Here is a 19,520-nt window from a genome sequence, read left to right on the forward strand (position 1 = left end):
AGTGCAATCAACCTTAAATTCATTCCATAAGGTTTTTATTTCGAATCAATCCCTAATATGGAACCAGTTATGTCATGTCCATTTAAAAATGTTCAAATGAAATGTGCCAAAATTCAGTTTAATTAAGATAAATCTGTTATTTGCCTATTTATATTATGAGGTTAATAGGTGACTAATTTGCTTTTTTAATACTTTAAAAAAGCTGTTATTGTTAGTAATTTATACCAGACATCCACCTGCAAGGGTCGTTGGAATAACAAGCTATTTACAGAAAACAATTAGGAAAATTTGGCTTCATTAATAAAGTGAATTTTGAATGATTTGGGAAATGGTCATCTTACATAATTTGGACTCATTTAGACAATGACATTCAAGGATATTTAATTTTTCTTTCTTTAAGGCAACTTTAAGACAACCTTATTGGTGGAAAAAACAAACAAAAGTAAATTGGATTGGAACAAAATATTTGGTGTTAAAAATAATCAAGCAAAATTAAATGCCCTTACTGAATGAAGTGAAAGAGGACAAAAAAAGACCACAAACAGATGAATGACACATTGATGGGAGCACATATATGTCCATTCTAACATGTCAGTAAATTAGGTAGATCCAAAGCAAAATATCTGAATGGCTCAGACTCACCATGGACCTCAACTACAAGCTTGATCAAAAGAAAATATCAGGTTTGGCCTTAAACCTTTCTGAAAGCTTTGCCTTGTCATTTCCGCACTTTTGGAACAAGCAACCCTGCAGTTTTTTTTTCGGAAATGTGAAGTTATATCTATATATCTTTTAAATGTGATGAAGCTTGGTCTTTAAGCTTTTAATAGAATTTAGACTGAGGTTTTGGCAGGCAGCCAGCAAAACAACTAAAGGAATAGGAGTTTAGCATCAGCAGAGCTAATCAAATCTTGAAATACATAAACTGGTTTTCTCTGCATCCCTCTCAACCAGCATGACTGATTTTACCAACATATCAATTAGTTTCAGAAACTTAACGTGTTTTTTTTAATTAACATGAAGAGTCATAAAAATAATTAAAATGCATAATGTTTTGTGGTGTTTGAGAATGCTTTGTTATTTACATGAAAATGTGAATTATACCACTAATGACATTGTCATGGAAAGCTAGGCAAGACAGACCCAGACGCTGGAACCCAGAAGGAAAACACAGGTGAGTTGAAAAGTAAAATATTTTAATAATTCAGGATGACTTGAGATCTTGACGTGGCTGGAGACTGAAGTGAAGCAGATGAATGAGCTCGAGATAGTAATTGCTTGAGGCGAGGCTGGTGGTCGGAGTTGACTCGTGGCGTGGCTGGAGGTTGCTGTTGGCTCGAGGCGAGGCTGGAGGCTCTTGGTGTTCCGAGAGGTTCTGTGGCTCAGGTAATCCGGTGACTCGGGTGTCCACTCGTGGTCAGAATGTCCTGAAGGCGAGGCAATACAGAAGGTAGACATGAGGTGAATGGCCATAGCTGGGAATCATCAGGAGCCTAGCAGAGAGGGGAGGGGGAGGAGAGCTGACAGAGGCACCATGACAGACATTGGTCCAAATCGAATTGACCATATCAAAACACCATTATGAACCGTGTCAAATTGCATTTATTTCTATAGGAATTGAAACTATTTGTATTTCTTTATTCATATTGTTTTTAAAGCAGACGCAAAAATGTGTGAAGTGGGAGCAACTATGGCAACTCAGAAGCTTGAATCTCCAATGAACTCCCTGTCAGTCTGCAGAAACTATGTTCTAAAAAACGACACAGGTTTTTATTTTATTTTTTATTTTAGCTAAACACAGCATAATCACAATTAAACGACCTCTGGAAATGCTTTTAAAATAGATCAGAAGAGCACTGGGACTTTAAACTGTCTGTACTTGTGTTTAATAGCATGAAAATAGACTTTCTCTTTTTTTGGTTTAACCAAAAGTGGTAATAATTTAGGTAACATTTATACATTTAGAGAGAAGTTTAAAAAAAATAAGAAGAAGGTGGGCAACAGTGGTTTTGGAGTTTTAGAGTTTTGGTCGAGGGGGCGTGGCCAGCTCTGGCTCGCGGCCACATTCAGGTTTTGTTGGGCTGATGGAGGGAGAGGGAGAAGGAGAGGGAGGAGGCGGGGGGAGGGAGGAGGGACCAGTGGTGGAAAAAAAAAAGTTAAAGTGAAAATGGCTTCCTTGTCTTTAGAGTCCACAGAACAATCCGAGAACAGCCCAGAGGAACCATCGGCCACAGAATCCGAGGAAGCTAAAGATCCTCTCCAGCTTTCGGAACAATTACTCCAAAGTTTTCAAAAGTCGGCTTTGAGTTTTTCCACTGACCAAGTTTCATGTCTGTGCGAGGCCCTTCTGCAGGCGGGCAATGTGGATCGCCTGTGGAGATTTCTCTCCACCATACCTCCTTCGTCCGAGCTGCTACGTGGCAACGAGACCCTGCTGAAGGCCCAGGCTCTGGTGGCTTTCCACCGGGAGGAATTCAAGGAGCTCTACGCCATCCTGGAGAGCCACGACTTCCACCCGTCTAACCATGGGTTCCTGCAGGACCTGTACCTCAAAGCCCGTTACAAGGAGGCGGAGAGATCCCGCGGCCGCAGCCTGGGAGCGGTGGACAAGTACCGGCTGAGAAAAAAGTTCCCCCTTCCCAAAACCATCTGGGACGGAGAGGAGACGGTGTACTGCTTCAAGGAGAAGTCCCGCAACGCCCTGAAAGAGTGCTACAAGAGCAACAGGTACCCCACTCCGGACGAGAAGAAAAACCTGGCCAAGGTAACCGGACTGTCCCTCACGCAGGTCAGCAACTGGTTCAAGAACCGCAGGCAGCGGGACAGGACGCCGTCCGGCACCCACAGCAAAAGGCAAGAACACCGACCAGAACGTCACTCTTTTGTCTGTCTGAAATCATGATTCATATGCGTCTGCAGCTGCAGCTGCTCCTGCAGCAACTGTGCAGAATCGTACTATAAGGTTTTAGGTCAGGAGGGGACGGCGGCTTCTTTTGACAGCAGCTCCAGCTCTGAAACCAGGAGCGTGTTGCTTTGTTATGAAATGTGAGAGCCAGGAGGCCCACAAAGGCTCAGGTTTCCCCACAGCCCGCTGCACCGCCACCGGCAGAGCCAGGGGGACACAACCAAAAGCATGTCACTCCCCAAGAGTGAAAGAGAGGGGGGGGGGCGGCAGCGTTTGGAATCAAAGTGAGGAGGAGATAAGACAGACAGCACTGAGCTCTTATTATCTGTGGCTTTGTGCTGGTCTGGCAGACTCGCTGTCTGGTGTTCCTGGACGGTCAAGCTGGACACATTAATCACAGAAATCATCCATCCCAAAAAACAACAACAAAAGAAATAAAAAAGGGGGTCTGTAGGAACCTGAGACAGTTTTTAAAGGTCTAAATATTTGGTGATAAAAAGTTGAATGTAATTTAAAAGTCAACAATTGAATAGTTGTGAAGTCGTGAGATTTATTGAAAGAAGCAAACCAGATTTCCTTAATGTGACAATTTATTAATACAGGTTTTCACTTTTAGAATCAGAGTGAAAAAAGGTGATTATTTTACAGCTAAAAGCTTTTAATATTATTTCAACAGACATGACCAGTTAATTATAAAAAGTCCAACATTTTGTCACACTTTTACACTTGAAAATATTCAGTTCCATCAAAAAGAACTACAGCGATTTGATGCCTTTAAGTTGAATAAAAAATTGATCAAAGATCAGTTCGGACACAGACAATCTCGTTTTCCTCACTTTCCCTTTTCAGACTTGAAACTAACAGGTTTTACAAAGTTCTAAACTTTCTACAGAGTTTTGAGCTTACTACATATTTTCTTTTATTTTGGATTTATTCACTTTTAAAACCTCTTATAAATCAGTCTCCTACATTACAGGGTAATAACTGTTTTTGTTCATGAATAAAATAACATCAATGTAGCAGAGGCACATTTGTTATTACCAACACTGGATTACGAGCTAATCTCAATACAAATTTTAATTAGACTTTACAAAGATTTCAAAATTTTGAAATACACACTACTAAACATCTAACCAGGTGCCTTAAACGGCACTGTTGCCTGCTAAAGGCATTCTGGTTTAAATATATGTATACACATTTAAAAAAAAAGTTTTGAAGACCCTGCAAGTCTTTTCCAGCAAAAACATCATGTGCCCTGAGTTATTTTTAATTCATTGATCATCTTGGTAGGACTGGACACTGACACTCTGGATAGCACTCTTGTCTCACAGCAAGAAGGCCCTGGATCAAATCCCAGCTGGGTCCTTTCTGGGTGGAGTTGGCATGTTCTCCTCATGCATGTGTGGGTTTTCTCCAAACACTTCAGCCTCATTGGTTAATTGAAGGTTCCAAAATTGTCCCCATGGCAACAGACGCGCCACCTGTTCAGTGTGTACCCTTCCTTCACCCAACAGTAGCTGGTTTGACTCCAGCAACCCTGTGACCCTAAAAGAGATTCCAGCGGGTTCAGGAAATGGTTGGATGGATAATGTTGGTGACTGTTTAAACTCTGACATGATATAAAAAGACACATTGGTGGAGACTAGTTGGTCAACTTTTTGTTTTTTTTCTTCTCAAAAAGGCACCAATTTGAGAAGTTTAGTTTGAGTAGGTGTATTTAAAAAACAAACAAAAAAACAACTGAAAATGGCTGCCATTCTGTATTAACCCACACCAAATTTGGAGTGTTTCATGTTTGGCTTTGCTTGTTTCAGCGAGTCCGACGGGAACCACAGCACGGAGGATGAGGCGAGTGCCATGGACGACATCTCTGACAAACAAGAGGAGGCTGCCTGCTCCACAGCTTCCGTCATCTCCGTCTCTGCGGTTCCTTGTAACACTGGAGGCCAGCTCATCCTCAACGGCTCCAGCGGCATCCTCACAGCCTCCCAGCCTTTACTCCTCAATGGAAATTCCCTGATCTCCAACGCAGGCACCGGCGTCATCATTAACGGGCTGAGCTTCTGCGATTGCCAGACGGTCACACTGAGCCCGGTAGCAACCAGCTCCCCTTTAATTATGAACGGAGCTCAGGTCATAACCAAACCTGGGGTCGGCGTGCATCAGCCTCAGCCGCCAGCCTCTGCGCCAGAAGCCTCTTGTGTGGAGACTAAGCCAGTTGTTCTGAACACCAACGCCGTCCCAATGTCAAACGCTCCCACCATCATTTCTCCTCTGCTGCAAAACAAAACTGAAACCCACCAGGACATGGATTTTATTGTTGCTTCAAAATCAGAAGGCACCAGCCAGACTGTATCTCCCTCTTCCTCATCGTTATCCCCGCCTTCACCCTCTCTGTCCACCCCAACCAGTCTCCCTTCGCTCATCCTCGCACAAACTCCCCAACAGCAGGAGCCCCTTGCTCTCCCTGTCGCTCTATCGTGTGGGGGCGTGGTCATTTCCACCTCTAGCGTGTCTCAGCTAAGCCCCCCAAGTTCTGCCAATTCTTCTGGCAACTCCACCCCTCAGATCATTTCTTTGCCCCAGGTCGTGCCCTCCATCCAGGGAACACCGGTGTCCCATGTGGTGCAGCACTCCTCGGGGGTTCAGGCATCACAGTGTCCTCAGCTGGTCCCCGTGTCCCCCCTGACCTCCCCGGCTCCACAGTTCCAAAGCCCCCAGACTCTAACCACAGGAAACCGGCTGGCGCCACAGCAGCAAGATGCTTCTACAACTGTGGCTGAAAGTGCCAGAACCATCGTTTCAGTTTCACAGCTTAACAGCAGCCACCTCCTGCAGCACCTGGTGAACCCGCTCGGAGAGCAAACCACAGACTTTTCGCCCAGCAAAATTCAGGCTCCGCAGATCATTTCCATTTCCTCCCCGGCACAAGACGCTCCAGCCTCCCAGAGTAAAGGTAGCACCCCAGCACAAATGGTCCCAATCTCCATGCCTCAGCTGATTCCAGTCTCCTCCATCCAAAATTCGACCAGCATCTCTTTCCCTCAAGTTGTACCTACCAGTTCCAATCTTCCCGTATCCTCTACTGGAGTCCCCTTGCAAATTCTGTCTTCAGCTCCAGCTGCGGGTGGGGTCACCCAGAGCTCTGTGAGGATAAACCAGCTGAGACCCGTTCAGAACCCCCCCAGCAGCATGGCTCCTGCAGTGCAGCTCCTGAACCCTGGGATCATCCAGCTATCCTCCACTTCCCAAGGTACACTTACCTCACACTTGTACCAATCAGTAAACTGCATTTTGGTTTTAAAGCATTATTTTTTATAGCTTCTAGTATAGCAGCTTAATTGAGAATTCGGTTAAAAAAAACATACAGTTAAAGGGAATCCAACAGACAACAGTGACAGGGAGGATGTTTTGATTGATGTTGTTTTTGTTACACCGAGGTTCTTCATTGCTGCTCTTTTCATTCATCAAGGTGGTCTTCTCTTCGGGGGAAGTCCCTACCTGAGTGTCCAGCAGGGTAAGCTGATTCTGACCATCCCAGCAGGCCTTCAGCTGACCAGTGTGCCCCTGAAGCCAGTCCCAGACACTGCACCGGTTTCTTCAAATGGAATGGGTCTATCTCTAAACCCCCCCACCCTTTCTGTTGCCCCCCAGCCTTCCGTCACCCCTGCCCTAACCTCCAGTGGCCTCATGGCGTCTCCCTTGAATTTCAATAACTCCTCCCCACCGTATTGCGCTCCGGAGACTTCGATTGCAATCGGCCAAACCCCTTCCGTCCTCCCCCCGCAGCTGCTGGATCAGACGGCAAACGCACTGACTCCAGAGAGCATGCTCACCCTCAGTCCCATGTACAGCGGAGTCACCTCAAATGTCCAGTTGTCCCAGCCGGCTTGGAGCCCCATGCCACTGTCCACCTCGGCGAGTCTGGCAATGTTCGACGTTCGCGGCAAGGGGGACCTGCCCGTGGACCCGGCCTTGTTGGGTCTTACTGGGGGAGAGTCGCTGCTTCTGGGAAGCCCCACCCCAGAGCAAGATGGAGAAGCCAACTCGCCACTGGCTAATCGAGAAGACGGGGACTCCAAGATCCTTACTCAACTCCAGTCTGTCCCTGTGGATGATGAACTGGGCTTGTAGTCTGTTTACAAAGTGGGCTAAGGACTAAGAACAAAATTACACTAACACCTACTATTATTACAAACCCATTATTCTTTGAAATTTGCCTAGCAACTGACTCCACTCTGCTTCTTGTAGGAACCTCTTTTACACCCAGATGGGCAGAATTATTGGGAAAATTCACCAGCAGCTTTCCACATGGGAGTATCTGCTTCTTTTTATAGGATCTCTGGGTCTTAAAGTTCTTTTTATTCTCACTAATTTTTTTAAGATGAAGACAGAGCTTTGACCTGGAACGGTGTTCTCCAACACACTCCATGATTGTTTTTTGGTTTTGTTTTTTTGAGCCGGCAGAGTGATGTCTCCACCATAATAGTCTATAAACATTTTCAACCAAAGGAGAGCTGGTTTGGAGCCTCACGTGAATCCAACAACACTCCCAAGAAGACAATTGGTAACCAGTTTATCTTCGTCGATAGAAGAAGTAGACTGAGTTGCTCGTGAACCATATTATCTCAGCTTCAAAGGCTATGCAGCAGTATTTTCTGGTTTCATGTAAGTTACTGAAGATTTCTTGAATTGTTCCTTTGATGGCAAAGGAGGAAGAAAAAAAAAAACGTCAGGAAAACAAAGGGTTATTGTTGTTTTCAAACTATGCAATGCTTTTATTGCTTCTCATGGGACACTATTGGAACTGGTATAACAGCTAGGACATTTGGGAGATGAAGAGGAGCTTTGATTAAGGAGCATTTGCAGTTCATTACACTAAAACATTTGCTGTGATTCCACAAAGTCCAAAATCTCAGTATGCTGATGCTGATAAGTGCCTTATTTTAAACTTTTATTGATGTTCTATTAAAATGTTTATATATATTTCTACAGGAAAAAAAAATCAAGTCATTTTTACAGCTAACCAAATTCCTGAACTCACTTCATAGAGACTTTTGTAGAAGCCACATTTACGTGTCCTCCGTGGATCACACATTCGTCGACTCATTGTTTTTGTATATTTTGCACATTTCATTTCCACTATGTTTACGCTACGATGCCTTGTTGCTATGACTGGGATTCAACTCGCATGTGCTGCTTTTAAAATTTCAAACATTTTCTTTTTAAGGTGGAAAAAAAAAGAATCATTAAAAGCCAAAAATGTGAGTTTCCTGCTGTCATGACACAGGTAGTGGTCAAATCTTTGGCTATTTATGGTACACAAATAGACAGCTCAATGTCTTATCTAGATACAGTAATGGCCTGCATGTGTTTGTTGTGTCTTTTTTTTAACAGTTTTTCTCTCTTTTTCATGTATTCTATTTAAAGTATGTATTGGCTTGTTTTTGTTTTGTGTGAAAATGTGTAATTTTGGGGGGGGGGGGAACGATGCAAAAGCTCACATCTTCATGTCCCCTGAGTTTTACCATTTCAGACTGAAGTTACCAAAAAGCTTTCAAGGGTCAAGAATGCAACATTTTAAAACAGGTCACATTATTTTAATGAATTTAAAAAAAAAACCTTCCTTCAATCTGACTTTTAAGTCCTTTAGCTTTAGATGGCGATAAATCCATCTTTCTTACCAAAGCATGTTAACCATTTGAAGGTCTTCTCTTCCTTCTGTAGCTGGAAACTGTTGTTTCTTTTATTCTCTGAATATATGACTCCAGACCTAACCAAAGATATTGTACGCTGATAAATGTTTGAAATATTTCTAAAAGGGATCATTTGTGTGTTGTTCAAATTTGTCCTCTCTTTATTTTTATTCAAATATGTTTTATTTTTTTATATTACATGATATTCTAATAAACTCCAATTATCTGGTGCTTTTCTTTTCTGCGTCCTTTCATCTCCATCTAGAGCTGCTCGTTAGTCTTGACACGCATTTCTTTGTCCTGGTATTTTGCTTCTAATTTGACAAAGAAATTTTTATTCAAATGTGTTTGTGTATGACACTGAAACCTTCATGCGCTTTAGGAAAGCTGAAGGTGTTCAAGCACGTGTTTGTACAGGAGAATGAGGGGTATATGTGTGTTTTTCTAACCCTGATGGTCTCAGGTTACCTGTGTTAGGCTATGATAATGAGCAATGCTCAGCATACATACAGGTTCACAGGGCTGTTGAACATCCATTATGCTCCCCAGAGGCGTTGGAGGAGTCTAAAGGACGCGTTCCTAAACCTCCAGGACAGCCAGGACCCCGGCCTTGTTCCCAGAGCAATGATCTTCACACCAGAGCAGGTCATTTGTGTTTGTGAGGTCCTTCTACAGGCTGGCTGCATCGATCGCCTGGCTGGCTTCCTCCGCACTATTCCTCCCTCTTCTTCAGGCCTCGAGGAGCTGGAGGGCGTCCTGAAAGCCAAAGCTGCTGTGGCTTTCCACCACGGGCGTTTCTCGGACCTCTACGCTTTGCTGGAGAGCTTTCCCTTCTCGTCAAGCAGCCACTGGTTCCTGCAACAGCTCTGGCTAAGAGCCCGCTACACTGAGGCCGAAAGGCAGAGGGGCCGGCCCCTGGGAGCTGTGGGGAAGTATCGAGTAAGGAGAAAGTTTCCTCTCCCGCACACCATCTGGGATGGAGAGGAAACGATTTACTGCTTTAAGGTAGGAAATCGTAGTTTCAGGTTTCAGGGACCATCTCCTCTGCAACTGAAACATGCAAATACATATAACTTAGTTTCAGTTAATACCTTTATATGTTTACTTAACAGGCTGCAAAAGTTAAAATATTTTAGAAAAAAGATCATTTTAATGGTTTTGTTCATATTTGTTCACGTGGAAACAAATTTCCCACGTGTGGGATCAATAAAGTATTTCTGATTTCTGATTCTGATTTAAAAAACATTGCCTGGAAACTTGATAAAATTAAAGTGTTTGATAATCAATCAATGTTTTCTGTTTACATAAGGCACTTTTATTTATTTTATCAATTTTAACCAGCAAAAGGAGAGATGGAGTTTGGGGTGATTAGCATTCATTTCAGATGATTTGACAAGTTTTAGTGTTTTAAAATAGGACAAAAACACCTCAGGTCTGCCCTCAAGCAGCAGGATTCCTGAACAGGCATAAGCTTTTATCTTTAACTGACTTTTCCAGTTAATATTTGGAAACAAACTTGCATGGAAGTGTTTGCCCAGAATGTCGGTGTAACATCCTAACATAAATCCAGATGTGCTGTGCACAATTTATTTTGGTTTTTCAAAATACTTGAAGGGAATATGTGGAAAGTCAAAATAGTGAAGAGGACCCAAAGCAGCACCTTGAGGAACTCACATACTTCTTTGTTGACCTGCCTGTATGTCCAAATGTAAAGACCGGTCAGAAATCTTTCACAGATAAGTTCTAGGGCTTTTGTGTGATTTTTTGAAACTGGACTAAAACTCCTTCATTAGCACTACAAACTTAAAAAAAAACACCTAATGTTGTCCAATTGATTTGAAAAAAAGAAATGGTGATTGTTCTAAAAAAAAATGTGAAGAGTAAAAAAAAATTGCATATTGTTTCTTTGGGACTTTTCTGGAATTTTCAATTGTTTGAACAGGAGAAATCTCGAAGAATCCTGAAGGAGTGGTACAGGCGCGGGCCTTATCCTTCCACGCGGGAGAAGAGGGAGCTCGCGGCGGCCACGGGGCTCACAGCCACGCAGGTCAGCAACTGGTTCAAGAACCGCCGACAGAGAGAGCGGGCCACGCGTGTTGGGTCAGTACCACGATGACATTAAAGAAACGAACTTAACCGGATGTTGGTTTCTGAACCTCTCAATAAAGTTTTTTTTTTCGAAATAAAAAAATTAAAGTGTTAATTAGTGAAGCTTTACAAAAACAACTTAGCAGAGCTATAATAAGATTTATTTATTTTACATTTTGTAATGGCTTGAATTAAACGTCACACAATCAGAAACACCAGCGCCATCTTGTGGATAAACTGCAGAATGAACTAAAATCCTTGTTATAAATGTCTTTAATTGCAGTTTACCAGAAAGATGTTCTCCTGGACCTCCACGACAAATCCACCTGTTTTCTGACGAGTCAGCTCAAGACAACTCAAGACCCCAGTTGCACCACCACACCCCTCCACCCCTTTGTCACCCACCTTTTTTCTCGCAAGAAACACATGGAGACCACTCCAGATTTTAACTCCTTTCTCAGCTGAGATTTCCATCATTTTTTGTTTTAATACCAAAATTTGACAAAACAAACAATTATTCATGACATACACAAAGACATGATATAAAAGCATCAATTGGATTAAACATTACCGGTCCTCCCTCCACTTGTATTCACAAATGGCATCACAACTGCCTTTGGATATTAACTAACACATTCTGTACCCGTAGGTTGTATGTGTAGTAACAGCAATTTTCAGTGTTTTTGACCTCACAGGAATGAATAAACTAGATTTTTTTCTCTTTGATAAATTGTAAATCATCACATTGTATTTCTAATAATATCTTTGAAGTTGTAGTCGCACAGAAAGCAGCCCCCGTGACCAGGATTTTCACTCACCTGAAAGCAAGATCAGTTAAATTATTCACAAATGTGAGCTGCTGCTGTTCACTTTTGTCAGGTTAGAGACATCTGCCGAGCGCAGCTGCCTGTAAAAGTGCATTTTTATTCGATTAGGGGGGGAAAAAAGCTAATAAGGCTTGTTTTTCCTCCTCAAAGGAAAAACATAATCAATTAAGACTCTGTCCACTTCACATATCAGTGAGTTCAAACTCATCCACTAGATTGAGAACAATCTATTTTAGCTTTTCATTTTTTTTAAATAGAAGTCACAGCTTCTTCCTTCATATGTCTGAGTGCTTTATGTTGCCAAGCCTAGGTACTCTGCCACAAACACAGCCATGATCTTGGTGAGGTTCTCCACAGTGGGCCTGTGCATGTTCTCCTCGGTGTCGTCCAGCGTGTGCCAGAACTGAGGAAAGGGAGTTGGGATGATGTGAAGCACAGGAACACCTGCAATGAACAGAGTGAGGATGACTCAGCTGGTGAAATACAGGTCTACATAGAGTCAGATGTGAGAAGAAACCATTGATAAAAAAGCTGCTTTTAAGTGAACGTAAACGATGTTAATACATGCAAGATGTATTAACTGGGCATCATTACAAAATAAATCATTGACAAACAGTGAAGATAAAACATAAAGAAAAAAACATGAAATCCAGAAGTAATATTGCAGATGATGCAGAAGCCAGAGAAGACAAAAGTTTAGTTTTGGATTTAATCTGGCTCCATCTTTGCGCAGCATAACAGATTAAAAGGTTTCATCCTGGCATCTGAATTGCTCCTAGGAGAGTCCTATAAAGGCGGGACTGTTGGTGTGGAGTAAACCAGCCGTCATTTCCCATCATGCTGCTGTTTAAACTCTTTCCAGCCAACATAAGCAAGCCAAAACTACCGGTGCGACAAAAATGGCGAGCAATATCAGAGCTATCCAGCCGTACAGTTGTGAGCCAGATGCCAGCTCAGACGATGAAAACAAAGACACAGACGATCGTCTACAAGTGGATGCATCAGAATGGAGCAGAGCAGGGGTCTTGTGAACGGCCGTATGTAACAACTACGAGCTTTTTCCAACAGCATCTTTCCAGCTGCTCCTGATTCAAAAGGATTTGAATAAAGAAATTCTCAGTAACACAATTTTAAACTCAATTTTCTTTATACATGTCCTCCATCATGAGAAAAATGCTACAAGAACATGTTAAAAACGCCATTTTCATTGGAGTGAGTCTTTAGACTTATAGCATCAGAGTGAACTAAATAAAGCAGGGAGGTAAGAACATCAATGATATCAGTGAGGGCTTACTCTGTGTCATAGTGTGGTACAAAGCCTGAACAAAGGAGGCTGTTGGTGCTTTTTAAGTTGAATTTAAACTACATTTTTAACTGTTTCTTCATGACAAAAAGTGTGGAACTTGTTCTGTAATCGTTTTATGCAGAAAGACTTTGGTCACTACATTTTCCATTTAAAAGTGGAAAATTATCACGAAAAGAGCGAACCATTCGATTTTTGTTGCACATGCAAGCTTTCCATAAACTCCTGACATATTTAACAGAAGTTGCATTTAGCCGTAACTGTTCACATTTTGATCCCAAACTATTTTTGTTCCTCATGAAGAATTAGAAAAAGGTTAATCAGCCTAAACCTGCACAGTAGACGCCCACTCACCTCTGTGAAGGAAGGGGATGTGGTCGTCCTGCACAGGTCCGAGGTACACATCCTTTCTGAAGTAGGTCTGCTCTGATGGGTGAGACTTCAGGAGACCCTGGCGATGGAGCCTCTTCTCTGAAAAGGACAAGCGGGACATTTGCTGGGACAAGTGGGCTTCAGCTGTTGGCTGATGAAGTCGCAGCCTTTTCCTATACCTGCAGCAATCAGCCGATCAAACCAGCGTGCCGTGTTGTCAAAGTGATTCGCTATCAACGGATCAGGACCACCGAGCAGGTCAAGCAGCACAAACAGGTCCTGGGAGGACAATATAGGTGAAGCGTTTGAGTAATAATATATTACATGTTACAGCTTTTTAGTTTTCACCGTAAAACAGTCGCTTTTATCTAGAAATGTTCAAAAACTGTTTATGTACGGGTAATTATATTTCTATATGATTCAGTTCATTTATGAAGCTCTAGTGTGAAACCGAGGTTGTCTTAAAGAGCAAAAACAACCAAACAGATAATAAGTTTGTCAGTCAAACAAACTACACATAATAAAATTTATTTAGGTTAAAGCTTACCTATAGAGAAAAGCGCCGAAGTAGGTGATTAAAACAAAAGCCAAAGCTTAAAAACATTTCACGTTGGAGGAAAAAGCTGCAGAGTCATGTTATGCTTTGGGTTAAAATTTTTGCAGTTTTCCATAAGATAAGAAAAAAAATCGTCAGAATGGTTCCTTTGCAACCTGATTTGAATGTTGGATGTCAAAAAAATAACTTGTTTGGGCAGAACGGAGTGATGACGGAGGGTTCTCACCACAGCCTGCAGCATGGTGGCGTGAACAGAGGCAGCAGGGTGAGCGCTGTTCGCCATGAGCTCGGCCAGGTGACGAGAGCCGTACAGCGAGTCTGTGTCGGTCCATTCCTCGAATGCCTCCTCGCCATCAAAGAACACCAGCTGAAGAGTGACTGGAGGTTTCTAGGAGAACAAGAGAGTCACGTCAGAGTGGAAACTTTTTCTGTCTAACAGTTAAGTTGGACGCTTGTGTAGTTGTCGTTTTTATCTGCATTTGCTTGCTGTGTTTTCCCGTTGACTTCACCCTCATACTTACCTTTTTGAACTAAAATGAACGTTTTGGACCAACTGCATGTAGATGAATTCAAACAGAGGTGGAGTCTCTGTTTGAATGATGGATGGAAGACTCAGATGGAACCAATTGATGGTTTGGACGGGTACGGACGAGTTGTAAGTGCACAGTTGACTGAAAGTGAGTGGATTGAGAATATCTAGAAGCAGTGAGGTGGTAGAGCTGCAACTCAGTAATCAGACCAGGACTCTAGAGGAGGACCTGGTGGAGGGGCTGGAGCGTAACCCGAGAAGAGCGAACCTCAAGATGACACTGGAGGAAAAACTCTGAGATGGGACATGAGAGGAACTGGGGGTGAGGGTGCAGGTTTTTTGGGTTGTCCGAGCCCGTGGAAGGTCGTAGACAAGTGCAGTCGTATCTTAAAAGGCGCATAGATGGGTCTTGCAGTCCTCGTGTGGTTTGCACGGCCACATCAAAGGATGTCATGAAAATGGAGCATACCATTGTTGTGCGTGTGGTTTGTGTATCATGAGGTATTTGTAAGGATAATGTAAGTTACACACACTTATGATGTACGGCTGATACTCTCATACAGCACTCCAGTCGTTTATAAGATGCGTGCAAGGTGGAGCCGCACTGACTGCACACGCACAGAGTGAGCAGGTGATAATAAAGGCACGTAGGACGCCCACACAAACCGCACTCTATTTCCTAAATTTTAACAGTCAGGATGAAAGCACGAAGCGCACAACAAGAAGGCAAGGAGTGCACATTTATCACTCGAACAGCACTAACAGGCTCCTCACACTGTGCAGGGTTTGACGGAGTGGAAAAAAATGAAAATTGTGTACAATGTGCCGCATCTCACCTACTTATTGTGGTTGCTACGACATCTCACCCACAAAATGCCTGCAGATACAAACATTTTGGCTATTCAGGCTCACCAAGCGATCTATGATCTTAAAATTTTGTGACGGCCACAACTCTTGACCCTGTAAAGCAAGTGTCTCATGCTTGTTTTCTTTTTTTTTACCCTGCTTGGACCACCAGCAGATCTGTGAAGAGTGGATAGCAACCAAGACAACACCAGAGCACAACCATCCAGACAGGAAAGGACCTGGTTGCTCTCTCTCTCTGTCTCATGAGTGCTCCTCTGTAGTTTATTAACGCCATGACTTATCTCTTTGTGTTGTAATGAGCCCTTTTCATCTAAAGAACATTGTGTTTTTAGACTTTAGAAGTGTTTGACATTTTTGCATTCTTATTTAAATGTTCCAATTGATTCCCCATATAAACAATAACCTTTAAATATGAAGTTATCTTCTGGCTCCTCCTTTCTGAACAATTTGAGGACTTTCTGATGCCTACAGGAAGGGGTTGTGATGCCTGACTGTAATTACCCCAAGTAAAAAGCTTTTTTTGCACCTTTTTAAAGCTGCGTCTAATAAAAAGGTGCCCATGTCATCAGTTTCTTCAGCTGATGTTTCCACAGTGAGTAAAATAAAGCCTCTTGAGATAGCATTATAGTCAGATGGCTGCTGCTCTCAAACTGGGAGCTGGAGTCAGCTTTTTCTGCTCACATACTGCAGCATCTGCAGGAACTCAATAAAGAGAATAAGCAGGACACAAGACTCTTGTCAGCATCTAACAACGCTATACGTCAGTAGAGCCTAAACAGGAGCATAAAATCTCCGCTTCAGCTCCAGTTTGTCTTCCGCTGATGTCCCAAGACGACGTACCTGCTGTTTAAACAATTTAAGCTGTGCATCCAAAGAGGTGGCAAGCTCCAGGATCATGGCACACGGCACTGCAGAGTCGCTCGCCCCAAGAAAGGCTCTCTCGGGGGCCCGTGGGTCTCGGGGCAAAACCTTGGAGTCATAGTGGCAGGCCAGGAGGAGTTTCCGTGGAACCACGGGATCCAGAGTTGCAACGATGTTGGTAAAAGTGACCTGGCCACGAGGGGTCGGGGACTGGAAGGAGTCCAGCTCTACTGACCAGCCAGCAGACAGTGAAGACAGGGAGGAGGTGATGTGCTGAAGTAAAGCAGATGAGGAAAACTGTGATTTTTATTTTTTTTAAGAAGAGTGTGTGAATGTATGCACACACACACACACCTGCTGCACAGCCAAACTGCCTTGTGTCCCTGGAAGCCGCTCTATCAGGATCGGATGCAGATGAGTCTCCCACAAGCGTGTGCCGTCCACCCGAGAGGCCAGATGGCGGATTTGAGCTGGATGGCACTTAGTGGGCTTGTGTGACAGCTGGATTATAAAACAAAAAACAAATGTACACAAGAAAACTAGGAAGAAAGTCATCCCAAAAGTAGAATAAGCAGTGTCCTTTAAGCTTGAAAGTGTATTCTGTTAGCTTTTTTTTGTGTGTGGGGGGGGGGGGGGGGTAAAAATACAACAAACATGCACAACAAGGTGTTTTGTGAAATGTCAGTTGAAACTGAGCAAAAGTAATAACAATGACAGCAATAGGTGAGAAGAAAAGGACTTCTTTGTTATTTTGTAAAGACAAAGACCAATTCTGAGAGCGTTTTTCATAAGCTTTAAAGCCCAAATCTTGTCAAGTCCCTGCATGTGACTGAAACTGAAGATCTCCTCTCTGAATCTGTCTGCAGATGTAATAAAGTATCATATTTTCTAGCATTTAAGAGACAGATTTTACACATCCAATGCATGCACTGATATTGATCTGTCATCTTCTGTCTATTTAAAGTCGGGTCCTGTCAATTTTGTCTGATTTTTCAATCTTTTTCCCCCCTCTTACCCGGTCCTTGGTTAGATCTGTCAGTGGTACATGACCCCCGCTGCTGATGTCAGCGACACTGGACAGGTAGAACCCCAGCACCAGGGACAGCACCAGAACACCGAGCAGGCAGAGCAGCAGCACCCGGGCTCGAGGCTGTCGAACTCGGTCGCAGCCGGGAAGTGAGCCGCCCCCGTTACTCTGCTGCAGAGCCTTGTATCGACGAGTGGTTCTGGACATGGCAGCAGACACAGCGAGTCCCTCGGTCCTGATAACAGCTACGTGTCCAACGGGGCAACGTGGGAGGAAATTTCAAACAGGAAGGGGTCGACATGCAGCGGCGTGACAGCTCCAGCAGCCGAACGCGCCGCGTTAACATGCAGATCCATCGTTAGCCTCCGAGAGCATCTCTGCTGCTGTTGACACGTCGAGACGTTCAGTTAAAAATGTTTATCAAAGAGATTGCTGGCGACGACTAACTCATCTTTTGAGTTTTGGCATTAAATGTGAATTAAAATAGATATAAGCTAACAAAATAAAAGCTTCAATAACGTTTTGTATCAAAACTTTTTCCAGAGCAACGACTCCAAATATTTAAAAGGCGATTTTGATACGGGGTTCCTCTTCTTCGATGTCCCTTCAGACGTGACTGAACATAACTCAAGCAGCGCATGACTGCCACCTTACGGCGGGGAGAGGTACATCTGCAAAACAAATTACGAAAACAAAACTTAACTGAAACTTAACATCAGTCTAAAAATAAATACAAATTTTGTAATTGTGAGTTTAGAAAAAAAACAAAAATGATCGCAAAACCATACGTAAAAGAACTAACAATGTAAACACAGATAAAACTTTCGAAAATGAATAAATAAAGACAAATATTATGAAAGAAGGAAAGACCCGCCAGATTGAAATCCCGGAAAAATAAAAGATGCACCATTCTGATTGGTTTAGACACACAAGGGTATACACATGATTGGTCCAAACCCAAGCCAATCTTCTCAGCTAGGTCACGCCTTTCCTAGTTATAAGCTTAGCGCGGGTTTCATCCGTCGTTCGCGGCTTCTCCTGCAGTTGTGTAGGGAGTTTGCGTCATTCTGCACTTTTATATTCTGTCTAGGTGTTCCTTTAGCCGCTTCTTGAGCTAACGTAATATCTTTATTCGTCATGATGTATGTGATCAAGCGAGGTGAGTACGGTGTTATACAAACGAACAGGTTGCTGCTAGCTAACCGACTCTTCAAACTCTTTGTATTTATGTTAGCGTAGTTGGTTGAAATCACTTCTTGCACGCACGCATTTATTAATATGCAGTGTATTCATCAGTCTGGGGTAAATCAATGTAAACTACATAAACAGCTTGGTCTTTCCATATGTTTGTGGACTCTATTGTAAGTCTTTGTCACTTGTGGCGCCAAAAAAAATTAAAGGGGCCTTTGAGAGTCCTCTTCCGGTTGAACGCCTGCTGGTTCTTTAACCCACATTTTATGTTTGAAGCCCCCTCTTGTGTCCGTAGTTTTAAGAAAAGTATTGACGGCTTTCAGAGGCGGTTTAGTAGTTCTAGGTTCTAGAGCAAGTTTCATAAATGTCTGAGCGCGCAAAGTAAGTCCATTGAAAAATTCTGTAACGGGCCAACCTGTTCGACGGCATTACGTTTGTATTACTCCGCGAAGAAAAGTAGTTCTTACACGTTAAAGCAGTGGTTAGTTTTGATAAGCATACAGATAGGATGGCCGTATACAGACATACAAAATGCAAATTTCAAAAGGATAACGTTTCAAATTGACGTTTTTATTTAGATGAGCTTTAGCTGACCTTTTTAAACCATATCCCATCCCTACACCTGTCTTCATTTTACTTGTCTGTGTTTGAAGCAAAGATGTTTCTCCAATTTATTATATCTAGTCTGTGCAAATTGAAGAAGCCACGGATATAAATATTTTAATTTAGATTCACAGACGTTACAAATAAAAAAAAAACATTTTAATGTTTGCTGATGTTTTAGTTTGAGTTTTTTTTCTTCCCCATCTTGTTTTTCCAGATGGGCGCCAGGAGCGCGTCATGTTTGATAAAATCACCTCTCGCATCCAGAAGCTTTGCTATGGCTTAAACTCTGAGTTTGTGGATCCGGCTCAGATCACGATGAAGGTCATCCAGGGCTTGTACAGCGGCGTGACCACAGTGGAGCTTGACACCCTGGCAGCTGAGATTGCGGCCACCCTGACGACTAAATACCCCGACTATGCCATTCTCGCTGCACGGATTGCCGTCTCCAACTTGCACAAAGAGACAAAGAAAGTGTTCAGCGAGGTGATGGAAGATCTGTACAGCTATGTCAACCCCCTGAACAAATGCCACTCCCCCATGATCTCCAAAGAGACTCTTGACATTGTTTTGGAGAACAAAGATCGTCTAAACTCGGCCATCATTTTCGACAGAGATTTCTCCTACAACTTCTTTGGTTTCAAGACGCTGGAGCGCTCCTACCTCTTGAAGATAAATGGCAAAGTGGCCGAACG

At 43.0% G+C, this 19,520-nt stretch overlaps 4 protein-coding genes across 4 annotated transcripts in view; 3 read left to right on the plus strand and 1 right to left on the minus strand.

Annotated features, from left to right (window-relative positions):
• Positions 1–2,121: 2,121 nt before the first annotated feature.
• Positions 2,122–8,832, plus strand: six5 (SIX homeobox 5). Its single transcript, XM_004075650.5, has 3 exons — positions 2,122–2,853; positions 4,720–6,158; positions 6,378–8,832. Exons 1-3 carry the CDS (start codon positions 2,168–2,170, stop codon positions 7,037–7,039), a joined length of 2,787 nt encoding a protein of 928 aa, XP_004075698.1. The 5' UTR covers positions 2,122–2,167; the 3' UTR covers positions 7,040–8,832.
• Positions 8,833–8,982: 150 nt separating this feature from the next.
• Positions 8,983–11,138, plus strand: six9 (SIX homeobox 9). Its single transcript, XM_004075649.4, has 3 exons — positions 8,983–9,606; positions 10,544–10,701; positions 10,973–11,138. Exons 1-3 carry the CDS (start codon positions 9,082–9,084, stop codon positions 11,136–11,138), a joined length of 849 nt encoding a protein of 282 aa, XP_004075697.3. The 5' UTR covers positions 8,983–9,081.
• On the minus strand, positions 11,133–18,081 carry qpctla (glutaminyl-peptide cyclotransferase-like a). Its single transcript, XM_004075388.5, has 7 exons — positions 17,020–18,081; positions 16,359–16,505; positions 15,984–16,277; positions 13,974–14,135; positions 13,371–13,470; positions 13,174–13,290; positions 11,133–11,960 (listed from the first exon to the last, which is right to left on the minus strand). Exons 1-7 carry the CDS (start codon positions 17,236–17,238, stop codon positions 11,809–11,811), a joined length of 1,191 nt encoding a protein of 396 aa, XP_004075436.1. The 5' UTR covers positions 17,239–18,081; the 3' UTR covers positions 11,133–11,808.
• LOC101156995 (ribonucleoside-diphosphate reductase large subunit) overlaps positions 17,958–19,520 on the plus strand; it is a 3,729-nt gene continuing 2,166 nt past the window's right edge. The window contains exons 1-2 of the mRNA XM_004075387.5: positions 17,958–18,190; positions 19,043–19,520. The exon at positions 19,043–19,520 is cut by the window's right edge and continues 1,504 nt beyond it. Coding sequence (XP_004075435.1) covers positions 18,169–18,190; positions 19,043–19,520 — 500 coding nt within the window. The 5' untranslated portion in view covers positions 17,958–18,168. The remainder of the gene's footprint in view (positions 18,191–19,042) is intronic.

Source organism: Oryzias latipes, chromosome 13 (genome assembly GCF_053564925.1).
Source record: "Oryzias latipes strain Hd-rR chromosome 13, Olatipes_Hd-rR_3.1".
Taxonomy (NCBI): Eukaryota; Metazoa; Chordata; class Actinopteri; order Beloniformes; family Adrianichthyidae; genus Oryzias; species Oryzias latipes.

Bases quoted from the DNA above. Each gene is read 5' to 3' on its own strand.
- six5 (XM_004075650.5), top strand. From the start codon at position 2,168: ATGGCTTCCTTGTCTTTAGAGTCCACAGAACAATCCGAGAACAGCCCA. The intron at 2,854-4,719 runs GCAAGAACACCG...TGCTTGTTTCAG, and splicing joins TCCGGCACCCACAGCAAAAG to CGAGTCCGACGGGAACCACA. The intron at 6,159-6,377 runs GTACACTTACCT...TCATTCATCAAG, and splicing joins GCTATCCTCCACTTCCCAAG to GTGGTCTTCTCTTCGGGGGA.
- six9 (XM_004075649.4), top strand. From the start codon at position 9,082: ATGATAATGAGCAATGCTCAGCATACATACAGGTTCACAGGGCTGTTG. The intron at 9,607-10,543 runs GTAGGAAATCGT...TTGTTTGAACAG, and splicing joins AAACGATTTACTGCTTTAAG to GAGAAATCTCGAAGAATCCT. The intron at 10,702-10,972 runs GTCAGTACCACG...CTTTAATTGCAG, and splicing joins GAGCGGGCCACGCGTGTTGG to TTTACCAGAAAGATGTTCTC.
- qpctla (XM_004075388.5), bottom strand. From the start codon at position 17,238: ATGTCCAGAACCACTCGTCGATACAAGGCTCTGCAGCAGAGTAACGGG. The intron at 16,278-16,358 runs GTGTGTGTGTGT...GCTTTACTTCAG, and splicing joins GCAGTTTGGCTGTGCAGCAG to CACATCACCTCCTCCCTGTC. The intron at 13,471-13,973 runs GTGAGAACCCTC...TTGTCCTCCCAG, and splicing joins CCACCATGCTGCAGGCTGTG to GACCTGTTTGTGCTGCTTGA.